Here is a 14,522-nt window from a genome sequence, read left to right on the forward strand (position 1 = left end):
TTTTTTAAAAAAATCATATATCTGTTCAGAAAAGTGAGCAGACTACATTAACATCAATGAACCCTCCCGTGTCCCCCCCTCCCTCCCATGCCTGTGTCCTATCTTTCCAGATTTCCTCTGGGGGCTCGGAGTGCTATGTCAATAACTTAGATTACTTACTGCAAGAGAAGAGGTGAGTATGGGGTAAGGTCCATTGGGGGGGGGCAAGGATGTTTCTGTGAAAGACACAGAGACTGAGGACTAAGAAACCCCGTGTGGGGATGGGACAGTCTTCCCAGCAGGTGTGCCATGCCCTGTGTGCTCATAGGCTTATAGGCAGTTCCAAAATGGAGGCTCTGAACCCCACCCACCCACATCAGGAGCAAAGCCCTTATCCCAGGTCCTTCTTCCTCCCAGCCTCCACCCCTGCCCAGGTCATACCACAAGGGTGTCCCATCAGAGGAGCATGGCCTCTGGCCCAACCCAGTGCACCTTTGGCCGATTTTCCTTCTCACGTCATCTGGTCCCACTTGTCTTCTTCCTGCCTCACAGCACAGCACATCTCATAAAGAAGTGGGGTAGTTTCTGAAGGCAAAAGTCATGTTGGTAGAAGTAGACATGTTTTAGTGGGGTGGAACTGGTACCAGACACAAGCACCTGTCAGTCTGTTTTAGAGTGACCTCTCAGGGAAGAGGCTGGCTTGTGTGGAGGGGCCTTTCTGGAATGGAAATGTTGGCTCCTCCTTTGCATAGTAGATGCCTCACTGTAAGGAAGCCAGGAATGGCTGCTCACATGTGGGGCCTGTTTGCTGGCCTGTAAGTTTATTGTTCTCATGACCTAACTCTTTCCTCTGTCCCCTTTTCTGTGTGCATGTGTGCACAGAGACTAAGTGAAGGTGTGTGTGTACATGCATGTTGCGTGCAGGTGGACCTCTAGCCTCTTAACTCCTGCTGGAAGCATCCATACCCGCCTTCTCAGAATCTTTTCTCAGAACCCTCAGCCCTGCATTCTTGTCCACAGAGTGTAGTGAGGTACACACATGGGTGGACAGTTGTTTTCTCTGGATTTATGCATTCTGCCCACTCCAGAGTCATTCCACCTTCTTCCATACAGTGACTTTGGTTTTTAAATATCTCAAAGCTATTGCTTGGAACATGATGTAGGGAGTCGATGGTACCACTGTACTTGCCTGGAAATTCATCTTGACTCTGGCATCTTCCATACTGTTGAGTTGCTGAGAAGGGCTTGTCCTTGAACCTTGGAGAGGGAAGGATGCTTCCTTGTAAAGGCAGATAGCATAGACCATACTGCTCTTGGCGGGCTGGGACAGGAAATCTGGGTGCTGACAGGTAGGAGGGATGGGGCCATAGATAAAGCAGTGATGTGGTAAAGTGGTTGGACACAGACACCCACTGGAGCATGGGAGCTTCTTAAGAGGCAGACGTGTGTTTTTCTGCATGCTAAGGAAAGATTACATGGACCGTCCTGGAAGAAATGGTGCAGTGCTGAGAAACTAACAGAGCTGAGAGTGTGGGGTCCTGTCAGGGGTGGAGGGGATGTGAAGGCTCCTGGTAGTCATGTGGCTGGAGCTGCTGGCCTCTAGGTTGTTTGAGGAATAAAGACTTAGGCATGTGACCTGAGAAGAGTCAGTCACCAAGCTAGATATCAACAGGTCTGAACATGTGATAGAGACCTTGGCAGGAGATGGAATTTTCCATCTTGAGCTATGGAAACTCTAGGGAGCTCCTAGAAGGGACAGGTAACGGGTGGGGACTCCCCAGATTTTTTTCACCAGCCTTCAGAAGTAAGGACAGAGAAGGCTAAAGGATGCTTCATGTTCTCTAGGAATGTACAGGATGATCAGGGCAAGAGGAAGTGAAAGAATCAATCAGTCCATTTTCTGTTGCTATAACAGAATACCTGAGACCAGGAGGTTTATAAAGAAAAGAGGCTATTTGGTTCATGGTTCTGGGAATCCAAAAGCATGGTGCTGGTGTCTGTACAGTTTCTAGTGAGAGCTTTATGCTCCCCCTGCCCCCGACCCCATGGCAGATGGAAGGGAATAAAGGAAAATAAATAGCATTAGGGAAAAAAAAGAAAAGTATTCACCCGTCATTGAGCTCCATCTCAGAGCCCAATGCCTCTTGATAGCCCTCTACCTGTCTGTCGGTAGTGTTTCTCTGAAATCTACATTTCCACATGAGTTTGGAAAGGACAGACCACATGCAGGGCATATCAGGGATCTATGGCTCCAGCAGGATAATAATAGGTACAGCTGGCCTTAGGAAAGGCTAACCAGAGCTGGGAGTGAGGCTCACTGAGTGAAGAAAGGAAATAAGGCACTTCTACCTGCTGCAGGACAGGGGCCAAAGGGTGAGGGAGAGAAGGGTGTGTGGGGATGGGAGGGAGGCTCTGGCCTCTGGAGGGTAGAGATGCAAGTGGTGAGAGTTGGGGCTGCCAAGGACCTAAGGGCACAAGACTCCTCTCATTGTGTGCTGAGCCCTGGGGTAATAGAAGAGTAGACCCAGGCCTGGGGTTATAGAATTCACCAGTTAGAGAATGAAGGAATATCAAAACAAGATCCACAAATAAAGACACATTCGACATTGTACGGCAAACACTCTCTACTTTCACCATTGCCACTGGAGACAAAGCAGAGTTGCATCCTCCAGGAGTAAGTATCAGAGCCTGCTCCAGCATGCTGTGTTCTGGGGTACAGGGTTCCTGTACCCTGGGGAGACAGGTGGACATCAGGTAGCAGTGCCAGTGGATGGCTCAGACTCTCATTTCCACCAAAGGGAGCAGGCTCTGGAGCAGGAATGGGAGCAGCTGCTGCAGCAGGAACATCCCAGGCTGGAGTCCTCTGCATATGACGATGACGATGACATGGACAGAGAAGCAGTGCTCATGCCCGAGCAAAGGTATGAGCTGGGCCCTGTGGGGATGGGCGGTTTCACCCAGCAATATGTGCCACCTCCTCTTCTTATGGCCTCAGTCACAGATAACCAGTCGCCTGCTGCTAGCCTTCAGAGGGCAAATGACCTTCTAGGAGACAGATGATAAAGCAGCCCAGTTATCAGCCAAGTTCACAGAGCTCTGTCTCATGGGAATAGATACACAAAACCCAAAGTCTTAACTACAAACTGCCCAGAAGGAGACTATGGCCACAGGAAATTGTTCATCTTCCCCTGACTAGGGGAAGGAAGATGGGCATCAGTGCTGTCCTCAGCTTTCTGGGGGTCAGATTCCATTGAACTATGGTTTGAGGGAAGGCTGAATTCATCTATCCCACAGGGTCTGAGATGCCTGGGGACCTCAGTGGAATCCATGTTTATGATATTCTGTTTTCTGTATGTGGTCATTTGAGGAAGATGGCCCCCACAGGCTCATATATTTGGTGCTTAGTCACAGGGAGTGACTAAGGGACTCTTCAAAAAGATTAGAGGATTAGGAGGTGTGGCCTTGTTGGAAGAAGTGTGTCATTGGGCATGGGCTTTGAGGTTTCAAAAGCTGATAGTAGGCCGTGTCTCTCTGCCTATGGATCAGAATGTAGTCCTCAGCTACTGTCACAGTACCTACCTGCATACTACCATGCTCTACCCATGATGGATTCTGAAACTATAAGCAAGCTCCTAATTAACTACTTCACTTTATAAGAGCAGCCTTGGGCATGGTGTCCTTCACAGCATTAGAACAGTGGCAGATGTTGGTTCCAGGAATGAGATTTCGCTATGGAGGCCTGGCCATACTGTTTATGGGAGGAATATGGAAGACTGGGATTCAGGACTAGAAAAGTGGTTGGACGCTTTAAGTGGGCCTGATGGGCCGTCCTAGTAGAACGAGGAAGACAGTGGTACTGGGGTATGATTAGAATTGTAGAGATCCAGCTCAAGATGCTTCAGATAGGAAGAACATTAGTAAGAGATGTAGACACCATTCTTGGCAAAGAATGTAGCTGCTTTTTGCCCTTGTCAGAACAATCTGCCTGAGACTAAATTGAAGAGTTTTGGATTAATGGCATTGGCAGCAGAGATTTCAAGGCAGCCTAGTGTTGACTGTGTTGTTTGGTCTTTAGTGGCCACTGTTATGAAGATCTATAATGAAACCGAGCAAACTGAGCAAGGAAAAATACAAAATGTACCATTTGAGGAACACCTGGAAGTGTAATGGAGCTGAGTCCAGTGCTCCAGGAAATGAAAAGCAAGCCTGCTGCTGAATGGAAGAAACAGAGTGGAAACCTCAGGGGAGAGCCCACCCTGAGCTTCCACCTTGTGAAAAGAATTTAAGAAGAATGTCAGGCGGCAGACAGCTGATGCAGATGTCGTTGAATGAGGGCCAAGTTTCACCCTGGCAAGGAGCAGAAGTTGGCAGCTTCAGTCATACAATTCTGGCCTGAGAGTCAAGGTTGTGGAATCTTCCTCCAAGACTAAGGAAAGCCACTGAGGCCAGGTGTGGGACAGGGTTGTTCCTGCATTAAGGCCCAGAGATACTATTGTGGGAAGCTGTGAAGGTAAAACCTGGGTTGCCTTGGAGGTCCTAAGATGTTGAAGATGGCATCATCATGGGCTCCATGCCTAGAAGAGCTGCAGACCAGGTGTGGAACAATCCAAGAGAAAGAAGTATGCTGCAGTCAACAAAGCTGAAAGGGGTTGGAGATGTGCAGAACCCTTTGACATCAGACATGGAGATGCGGAATTTGGAATTTGCCATGCTGGTCTTTGGTCTTGTTTTGGTCCTCACTTCACTGTGCTTGTGTATTAGTTAAGGTTCTCTAGAGTCACCAAACATAGGGAATCACACACACACACACACTCTCTCTCTCTCTCTCTCTCTCTCTCTCTCTCTCTCTCTCTCTCTCTCTGTCTCCCTCACACATCACACACACACTATATATAATATATAGTATATACTATATAATATATAATATAAATTTTTTTAGATGACTAACCTACTCTAACAATGGCTAGCTATGAACGTCCAAGAATCTAGTAGTTGCTCAGTCCCGCAGGCTGGATATCTCAGCTGCTCCTCTGTATTCTCCCAAAGACATAGACTCTTAATATCAGTGAAGGAATGACTGTGCTAGCAAGGCAAGGGCAAGTGGGCAAAGAGCAAACGTTTTCTTTTGTGTCCTTATGTAGACTTCCAGCATAAGGTATAGCCCATATTAAAGGTGTGTCTTTCAGCCTTAAGATACAGATCAAAGAAATATGTTTTCCTGCCTCAAGATCCCAGATCAAAGGTGTGTATCTTTCTACCTCAAAGGTCTGGATTCACTCACTTCAATCCAAGCAGAAAGCCTCTCACAGGTGTGCCCTTCATTTCTGGATTGCAGTCAAGTTGTCAAGCATAGATCCCTCCCTTCCTCCTCCCCTTTTTGACTGGCAGTGTATGTTCTGTGCCATTGTATGTTGGAAGTATGTGATTTTGGTTCTTGTTGTTGTTGGTTGGTTGGTTTTTGAGACAGGATCTCTCTGAGCCCTAACTGTCCTGGAACTCACTCTGTAGAGCCGGGCTGGCCTCAAACTCATGGAGATCCACTTTCCTCTGCCTCCCAAGTACTGGGGTTAAAGGCATGTATCACCATTACCTGGAATGATCTGCTTTTTGATTTTGATATTACCAAAGGTTATAGTTAAGAGATTGCCGTGAGTCTCAGAAGAGACTTGGGACTTTTAAATAGGGTTATAAGATTGTGATAGACTGTGGGGACTTTTGACATTGAACTGAAATTTATTTTTGCATTATGATATGGTTATATAAATCCATAGGGTCCAGGGAGTAGAATGTAGTAGTTTGAAGCTCCATAGGCTCATATATTTAATGCTTAGTCACCAGGGAGTGGACTCTTTGATAGGTTTAGAAGAATTCAGAGGTGTGGTCTTGTTGGAGGAAGTGTGTTACTGAAGGTGGGCTTTGAGATTTCAAAAGCCCTTGGCAGGCCCAGTGTCTTGTCTTGTCCTGTCTGTTTCTCTCTCTCTCTCTCTCTCTCTCTCTCTCTCTCTCTCTCTCTCTCTCTCTCTCTTTCTCTTTCTCTCTCCCCCCCCCCCCCCCCCCCCCCGCCTATGGATCAGGATGTAGTTCCCAGCTACTGTTCCAGCACCTGCCTGCATGCTGCCATGCTCCCTGCCATAATGATAATGGACTACTCTGAAAGGAAGCCCCTAATTAAATGCTTTCTTTCATAAGAGTTGCCTTGGTCATGGTGTCACTTCACAGCAACGGAACAGTGACTAATATATTCTGTATCTTAACCCTTTAAGGCTGCTGTGAGATAGGTGTAGATAAGCAGCAGAAATCTGCTTTGTTGTGTTGTTGTTTTGCTTTGCTTTGCTTTTTCTTTGTTCAAGATTTCTGTGTAACTCTATCTATCCTGGAACTTGCTCTGTAGACCAGGCTAACCTTGAATTTAGAGACCTGCCTGCCTCTGCCTCCCAAGTATTGGGATTAAAAGCGTGCTCTGCCACACCCAGCTCTCAGAAATCTACTTTCTACAATGGATTCCAGATACTGGGAATCTGAAGTCATGGTGCCAGGTTCTGTGAAGAGCTCTCATGTCCTCAGATGGAAGAAAGATGGCCAGAGACCTCTGAGTTCTCTGACATGTTTTGGGTGTGTTTGGAGTTTTTTCTTTCAGTGTTGGAGTACATGCCAGGGTTACGTTCTTCCACCAAGCTATCTCCCCAGCCTGGGTTCTCTTACAATGATGATAATCTCATTCATGAAGGTTCCACCCAAAGATGAGACCCTGCCATGTTGGGGATTAGGATTCACTGTAGGTAATTTGGAAGGTCTTGTTCAGTCTATATGTCACCAGGCACCCATGTCTTTATCTTCCTCTTCATGGACTCATTCATCTGTCCATCAGTATCCATTGTCAACTTGTATCAAGCTCTATGTCATCATTTGCTCTCAGCTCAGACAGACAAACAATAAACAAGACAAAACTGATGGGAGAGGATAATATGGGAAGGAAGTTGAAGGAATGCTGGGCAAGGAATCACTGGGTGAGGGGTTAGGAAAGGCCTTTCAGAAGGTGACTGTTAAGCAAATCTGAAGTCAGTAAGAACCAGACTTGAGACACAGGTCAGGGAATTAGAAGTAGGTCTTGGAGGTCTTTGTTCCAGGTGAGCGGGTGCCACTGATCTGACATACACTCAGATGGCATCCTGTAGCAAGAGAGACTAGTGGAATGGGGGCAGAAGAAGGGAGACACAGGGTGGAGAGCATGTGGTGATAAAAATTAAAATGGTCCCAGCACTTGGGAGGCAGAGGCAGGCGAATTTCTGAGTTCGAGTCCAGCCTGGTCTATAGAGTGAGTTCCAGGACAGCCAGGGCTGCACAGATAAACCCTGTATTGAAAAACCAAAAAATAAAATAAAATAGTTCCTTTTCCTGGATTCACCCTATAACACAGAAGACTTCTGAATCCAGAAGATGGAGGATTTCTCTCTAACAGGGATCAGGATCAAACCAGGTGGTATTCTCTGAAGTCTATATACTATCTACCCAGATACCATCCAATCCCACAGTGGGGACTCCATCCCGATGATAATGCCCTGTCCCCACTCCAGATGCTTGTCACAAGCCCAGGTTATTTTACTTGTCCTTCTGACTGATTCAGTATAAATTGGGGGAACTCCAGACGCTTGTCACAAGCCCAGGTTATTTTACTTGTCCTTCTGACTGATTCAATATAAATTGGGGGATTCAGATACACAACCCATTCCTTTGGTTCAGTGAATTTGCTAGGATAGCTCACAGGACTCAAAAGTGCTCGCATTGCTTCTCACAAAAGATACGAGGAACCCTGTGAAGTGATACCTGAGTTTTGAGAAGGGGCACAGAGCTTCCCCATTCTCTCTGGGCATACCATTGCCCAGGAACCTCCTTATCTATCTGGAAGTTCTCTGAAGTCTGCCCTTTGGGATTTCTCGACACAGGCACGACGGGCTGCACAGGAAACACCCTCTGTGCCCACCTGTCCAGGGTCTTAGCTTCTGTCTGCAGTGCTCCTTCCGCCAGTCCTGAGTCCTCTACAATGGGCAGGGGAGAGTGTCTTATGACTGTCAAGTAAGGTAGATCAGAGGAAGATTCTGCAGATCAGGGAGCTTCTGTGACTTTGGGGGACCCCTTTGAGAAGGGGAGGGGGTTTTTGGGTTTTTTTGTTTGTTTGTTTGTTTTGGTTTTTCGAGACAGGGTTTCTCTGTGTAGCCCTGGCTGTCTGTCCTGGAACTCACTCTGTAGACCAGGCTGGCCTCGAACTCAGAAATCCGCCTGCCTCTGCCTCCCAAGTGCTGGGATTAAAGGCATGAGCCACCACCGCCCGGCGAGAAGGGGAATTTTTTAGTCTCCATAGTTCCCTTGAAGGAGGGAGTCACAAGCCAGAAACCATGGAAAACACAAGACACTTGTATCATGTATCACAGGCAGTTCCAGCAGGTAATCTAGGAACAATGCTGCTGCTCAGAGCTACAGGCAGGTGGGCAGGGCAGGCAAGTGATGGCTGCTTCAGGGAGAGGCGACAGTTTGCTAGAGAGCCGGAGGAAAGGAGAGTCAAAGCAGGGACACCATGTGCCTGAGCACATGTGAGATTGGGGCAGGCTTTGTTTTTATCTTTTGAAATAGGTCTCCTAGGTTGACCTTAAACTTTATCCGTCCACCTCTGCCTCCCAGTTTTTTGAGATTACAGGTGTGTTGGTAGTAGGCTCATCTATTTGACTATATATGAGCCCTATTTGGTGGAATGTTTGAGTAGAATTAAGAGATGTGCTCTTGTTGGAGATGTGCCACTGGGAGTGGGTTTGAGGTTTCCAAACCCTATGGCAGACCCAGTCTCTTCCTGCTGCCTGGGGATCAGGATGTAAAGCCCTCGGCTACCTCTCTAGTGCTACACCTGCCTGCCTGCATGCTGCCTGCATGCTGCCTGCCATGGTGATAATGAGCTAGTCCTCTGAAACTGTAAGTCAGCCCCAGTTAAATGTTGTTCTTCATAATAGCTGCTGTGGTTATGGTGTCTGCTCACAGCCATAGGACATTGACTAAGACAAGGCATGTGCCATCACATGTAGCATGGATGCACCTTTAATGAAATTACAGGGAGAAAGATCCAGTGAGCAGAGGCTGGCTTAGAAGTAGAGTTACATGGGGAACTGTAGGTTCAAGTTCAGGTAGATGGCTGAGGCAAGGTTAGCAATCACCACGGGCAGGTAATGTTTAACAGACTGTAAGAAGCCAGACATGACATCACATACCTGTTATCTCAGAATTCGGGAGGCAGAGGCAGGAAAGTCACCAAAAGTTTAAGGCCAGCCTGGATTACATAGTGAGTATTTCCAGGGTTGCAAAGCAAGACCTTGCTCAAAAACAAAGGAACAGCATTGAAGCAAGATGAGACAGCGTGAGGGGCAAGGGTAGCGTATGAAGAGCCAGTGTCCAAGAGCTGAAGCCCACAGCTGAGGCAAGGAAACAGAAAAGGCAACTGAGCATGCTCGGGGAAAGCTGGTCCTGGAGCCAGCAGTAGTGGACAGAGAGCAGGGGGATCAGGAAATACAATAACATGTAGCAGCACAGCAGTAACTTTGACCTTGTCAAGAGCAGCTGTGTGGGAACAAGGCTGTTTGGTGAGCAGGTGGACAGGTCAAAGAGAATGTCAGGAAAGAGCTTAAGAGGAAAGTGGGGTACAACTTCAGGCAGGGCAAGAGGTTTGGTTGACCAGATGGTCAGTTTGTGGTTGTTGATCAGTTATTTCTGTTTTGTTTTCATGGGGACACTACAAGAAACAGGGAAGCTGATGTTGTAAGACAGAATGGGTGTCTTTTATTATGGTGGGAGAGACTGGAGGGCATAATAGGAGGCAGGTGGCAGGAGAGGCTAGAGGGGGGTTGAAAAGTGACCTCAGGTGGCCTTGCTTGTGTGATATCCAGGTGCGGCTTTTTTTGTGAGTCTGAGTGCACAGATAAAACCTCAACCCAGGCATAGTGGCCATAGCTGACCATACTCAGGGTTTGCTCAGGAATAACAGACTGACATCCTTGGGGCCCTGTTTTTAGGATCCCCAAAGGAATCACACCATTTTAAGTTGCCCAGAGATGATTTTAGGGTCTTTGTGGCTGGCTGGCCATTTGCCCTTTTCACAGATTATTCCTAGACAAACTTTTTTTTTTTTTTTTTTTTTTTTTTTTTTTTGTAGTGTATAAACAGATAGTAAATGCTTTAGGCTTGGAACCAGCCTGTCTCTGGCATAGGGACTGGGCTCTGGAGTTACAATTTCACAAAAGATTCCTAAAGAAAGGTCCTCTGTAGGCAAGAGTTCAGTGGCAAAGCCTGACTGTGCAGCAGGTATACCTAGATGTGGAAATGGACTCTGGACAGGGACTCGCCAGCAGGCTTTAGTTTAGGGGCCCTGCCTCCTGACTGGCACCAGACTTTGTCATAATGAAATAGGTAGTCTTTTCCCCACACAGTGTGCCCATCACTGAAGCAACAAATTTTACAGAAGAGTTCATTCACTAGGCAGCCAAACCAAGGAGAGAGTCCCAAGTCTTTAACATACTACCTCCCCAAGCACGGCAAGGCAGGATATAATTGTAAGCCTGGTACTTGGGAGGTAGAGACAGGAGGGTTAGGAGCTCAGGGCCATCCTTTGCTACAAAATGAGTTCAGGGTCAGCCTGGGTTACATGAGATCCTGACTCGGATAAAGAAGAAAATATAAGTCAGCCTCTGGTAAGCACAGAGCTTAGGGGTAAAGATGCAAGCATGGGGGAAGATGGCTGCAGAGAGGTGTGAAGGACTTGATGCTCTATGCATGCCCAGGCAACTTTATAGCTCTGCATAGTGTTACTTTAACAAAATGTCAAATGTTGGATTTTACCAATAAAGACTCAGGAGCCAGACCCTGTGGTGAAAGCCTGCCACCTCAGAGGCAGAGAAAGCACTCAGCTGGCCTTCCTATTCCACCAAAGTCCCAGAAGAAAAAGGATCCTCCTCCTCCTCCTCCTCCTCCTCCTCCTCCTCCTCCTCCTCCTCCTCTTCTTCTTCTTCTTCTTCTTCCTCCTCCTCTTCTTCCTCCTCCTCCTCCACGATGCCTTAAATACCCTTCAACTCAAAGTCCCTCCTATCTCTTTCCTGGGTTTCCTTATGTCCACTCCCTGCCAACTGGTTGCTTGCTCTGCCTCTTGACCTATCGTAGACTTTATTTAGCTCTTGTTTACAGAAAGCTCTTGGGTTAGAGATCTGTGCTAGGGCTGAGACACCTCACAATAAGAAACATATTTCTCCACTTCACAATGTCAGGGTTCACAATGTGATCAAATATCCTACAACAACATAGGATTCTTGTTCAGAAAATGGCTCCATGGGTGAGCTCAGAAGGTAAGGCTTTTGGTCTTCTAGTGTTAAGAGGTCACCCACTGGACATGCATGCAGCCCTCAATGCATAGGGGGTGATTCCAGCTAATCTGAAGTGGACTAATGCCCCCCAGAGAACCAGTGCCATCTGACTACACCTACTGCCCTTGGGGTTAGGAATAGCAGCAGTGATGACAAGCAGGTGAAGCTGAATGTGTATTCCCGTTTTTCCTCTGTTTCCTCTTCTCTGTAAATGTCTCAGAACCTGTCTTGACAGGGACAGCCACCAGATAGGCACAGCAAGCTCCTTTTGCATGTTTCCTAGGGACCCAGGGTAGCTAGGAGGTTGTCAGACTTTGGCCAGATCCCTGTAGTGCAGCAGGTGCTAGGTCCTGCCTGGTGTCCTAGGACCCACTCTGCGGAAGTAGGGTAGCAGGAAACTGAGCTGAATCAGTGTGTTGGAATGTTTTGGTGGCGTCATTGGGAACAGTCACAGGCTGTGGATTTGGCTTCAGGCATCTCAACTCACTGGACACATAGCCTTGGAATAAAGCCTCTTACAACTGTGGTAAAGACTCTGAAGAGAAGTGAAATGAGAGCTCTATGGACCCGAGTTCATATCCCCAGAAGCCATGGGAGATGGGCACAACATTTCTTCTGAGATTCCAGGAATCTTAAAACAAGATGGAAGGCCGAAATCAGAAGACATCTTAGAAACTGGCCGGCCAGCTGCCCTAGAGTGCACAGTTCCAGGGACACAAAAAGGAGAGAAGAGGAGAACAAACATAAGTGCAGTGCATAGCTTTTCTTCTAGCGGTAGGGAGCAGGCATGCAGATCTCTAGGAATTTCAGGCCAGCCTGGTCTATGTATTGAGTTCCAGGCCAGCCAGGCTGCATAGTGAAGCTGTGTCTCAAAACAAAAAGCAAAACTAAACAAACAAAAACAGAACAAACAAAAAACTCAGATAAACAGACTTTGTCTCAAACAAGGTAGCCAGTAAGAATATCCAAGCTTGTCCTCTGACCCCCAGATGAACACACGGCCGCACAAACACATACATCATATAAAATACAGAGACATTTGAATTTTTAAAATTTGTATTACATTTTTTTTTTTAAGATTTATTTATTTTATGTATTCACCATTGTTCTCTTCAGACACACCAAAAGAGGGCATCAGACCCCATTGAAGAGGGTTGTGAGCCACCATGTGGTTGCTAGGAATTGAACTCAGGACCTCAGGAAGAGCAGTCAGTGCTGTTAACCACTGAGCCATCTCTCCAACCCTTGTATTACATACATTTATTTGGAGTGGGGTGTGTGTGCCACAGCTCATGAGTCAAGGTCAGAAGACATTTGTAGGAGTTGGTTCTCTCCTTCTACCATGTGGGTCTCAGGGGTTGAACTCAGGTTATCAAGTCTAATGACAAGTACCTTAACCCACTGAGCCATCTTGCTGGCCCAGAAATTTTTTTAAAAAATTTTTTAAAAACTTGGTAGTAAGAGTAATTTTGCTGCCTTTGACCTTTCTACTGAGTGTACACAGGATTGTGGAAGTCATGACTTAAAGGTCAGAAAATTCGACACAGAAAGAGAGCTGTGTGTGTAGCTGCCTACAGCAGAAGGTGTTTGTGGCTTTGGAATCATGGCTCATTTTCTGGGCACATGATATTCTCCAGTGGTGCTCTGAGAAAGGCTCTCTGACAACAGCCACTTTGAGGTGGTGGTTTTGATGTAGGATCATTGCGGTACGATGCTTCAATCTTACACTTTAAAATTAAAAATGACTCACTGGTGTAGAAAAAGACCAACCTGTTCCATCTCTGAATGGGGCCAGAGGAAGTGGTGAGGGCCAGCAAGGCAGTATGGGTGGGGGCTAGGCACCAGCTGCCAGACAAGACGTCATGTGATTGCCACAACTGTCTGTAGTAGAAAGGACCCTGATTATCCCAAGCAGAGTGTGTGCTCATACACTAAGAATTGGCTCGAATCTCGACAGGATGACATACTAAATTATCTCTTTCTTAAACTTAAAAGACCTTATGTGTGTGCTGAGATTGGGGGGAGGGAGGGAAGGGAGAGACAGATATTTAAACCACAACGTGGCCCTTTATTCTCTGCTCTAGGCTACACAGGAAATCCCTAATTAGACGTGTGACAGTGTCTTGGAATCTCTAATGATACACATACATTACAGTTAGCATTACAAAAGTCCCTCTGAGTGATGGCTTGGGAGAAAGGGCTAGGACTTACTTTACAGATGAGCCTGCTTATTATTGATTTCTTAATAATTTTCACATTTTTTTCTACCTACAAAAGAAGCTATGATAGATAGAACATTGTAGCATTAAGGACATGACCAAACAAGGTTATCAGGCTCTTTGTGAACTCACCGAGCCTGAGCCTTCCCACTCAGTGTGCCATTTGTCCCCAGGACAGCCCTCAGAGTCTCACCTAAGGTCATCTGGCCAGAAAGTGAGTCAGTTTTACCAGGTTGACTGTCAGGTGGCAGGGTATGGGACTCCATGGCCAAGGCCAGCCGCTCACGACCCAGATTCTGATAAGCTCTTCATTTTCTCCCCCTCAGACAGTACATCTGGTTGGGAACCCAGGGGCCTCTTTCCAGGTAGAGAAAGGAATATAACATATGTAACTTGTTTCCTTCATTGTTGATGGTCTCTTATACTGCTAAAATACCAAATGGAAGATGGCTTTTTAAAGCAAGCAGGAAATGTCTGTCTTCCTCTCCCCACCTAAGTCTGTTCAGAAGGGTTGTAGCTGGGGATATCAGTGACTGGGGCAGGGGTGGAGGGAGGGGAGCTCGTGTCCAGGTACGTTGTGTACTGCATGGCTGAAGAGAAGTCACCCCTTATCTGATTTCCCTCATGGTTCTTTTTGTAACCATAGTCAACTGCCGTCTGAAGATATTAAATGGGAAATTCTCAAACAAATAGTGCGTAAGTAATGTGAGTAAAGCTGTGGTCTTCTCCATCTCGCCCAGGACACTAATTATCCCTTTGCCCTTTGGGTCCACACGGAATGTGCTACCCACCCATTATTCACCTGGACTGACAGATGAGCAGCCACTGGATCAATGCATGTGTTCAGGTCACTCCTGCTGTACTTAGTGCAGTCCAAAGCACTGAGTAGTGATGCAGGAAACAGATTTGCAGCAAAAGGCTGTAAAGCACT

The 14,522-nt window shown here is 46.8% G+C and overlaps 1 protein-coding gene across 4 annotated transcripts in view; it reads left to right on the forward strand.

Moving 5' to 3' along the window:
- Fam178b (family with sequence similarity 178 member B) overlaps positions 1-14,522 on the forward strand; it is a 120,687-nt gene that overhangs the window by 27,233 nt on the left and 78,932 nt on the right. For 3 of the 4 annotated variants that reach the window (XM_076915071.1, XM_034521731.2, XM_076915073.1), the window contains exons 3-4: positions 111-172; positions 2,778-2,900. In XM_076915071.1, coding sequence (XP_076771186.1) covers positions 111-172; positions 2,778-2,900 — 185 coding nt within the window. The remainder of the gene's footprint in view (positions 1-110; positions 173-2,777; positions 2,901-14,522) is intronic. The other variant, XM_034521730.2, reaches the window with a different exon arrangement.

The sequence above is a fragment of the Arvicanthis niloticus genome, chromosome 17 (genome assembly GCF_011762505.2).
Source record: "Arvicanthis niloticus isolate mArvNil1 chromosome 17, mArvNil1.pat.X, whole genome shotgun sequence".
Classification (NCBI taxonomy): domain Eukaryota; kingdom Metazoa; phylum Chordata; class Mammalia; order Rodentia; family Muridae; genus Arvicanthis; species Arvicanthis niloticus.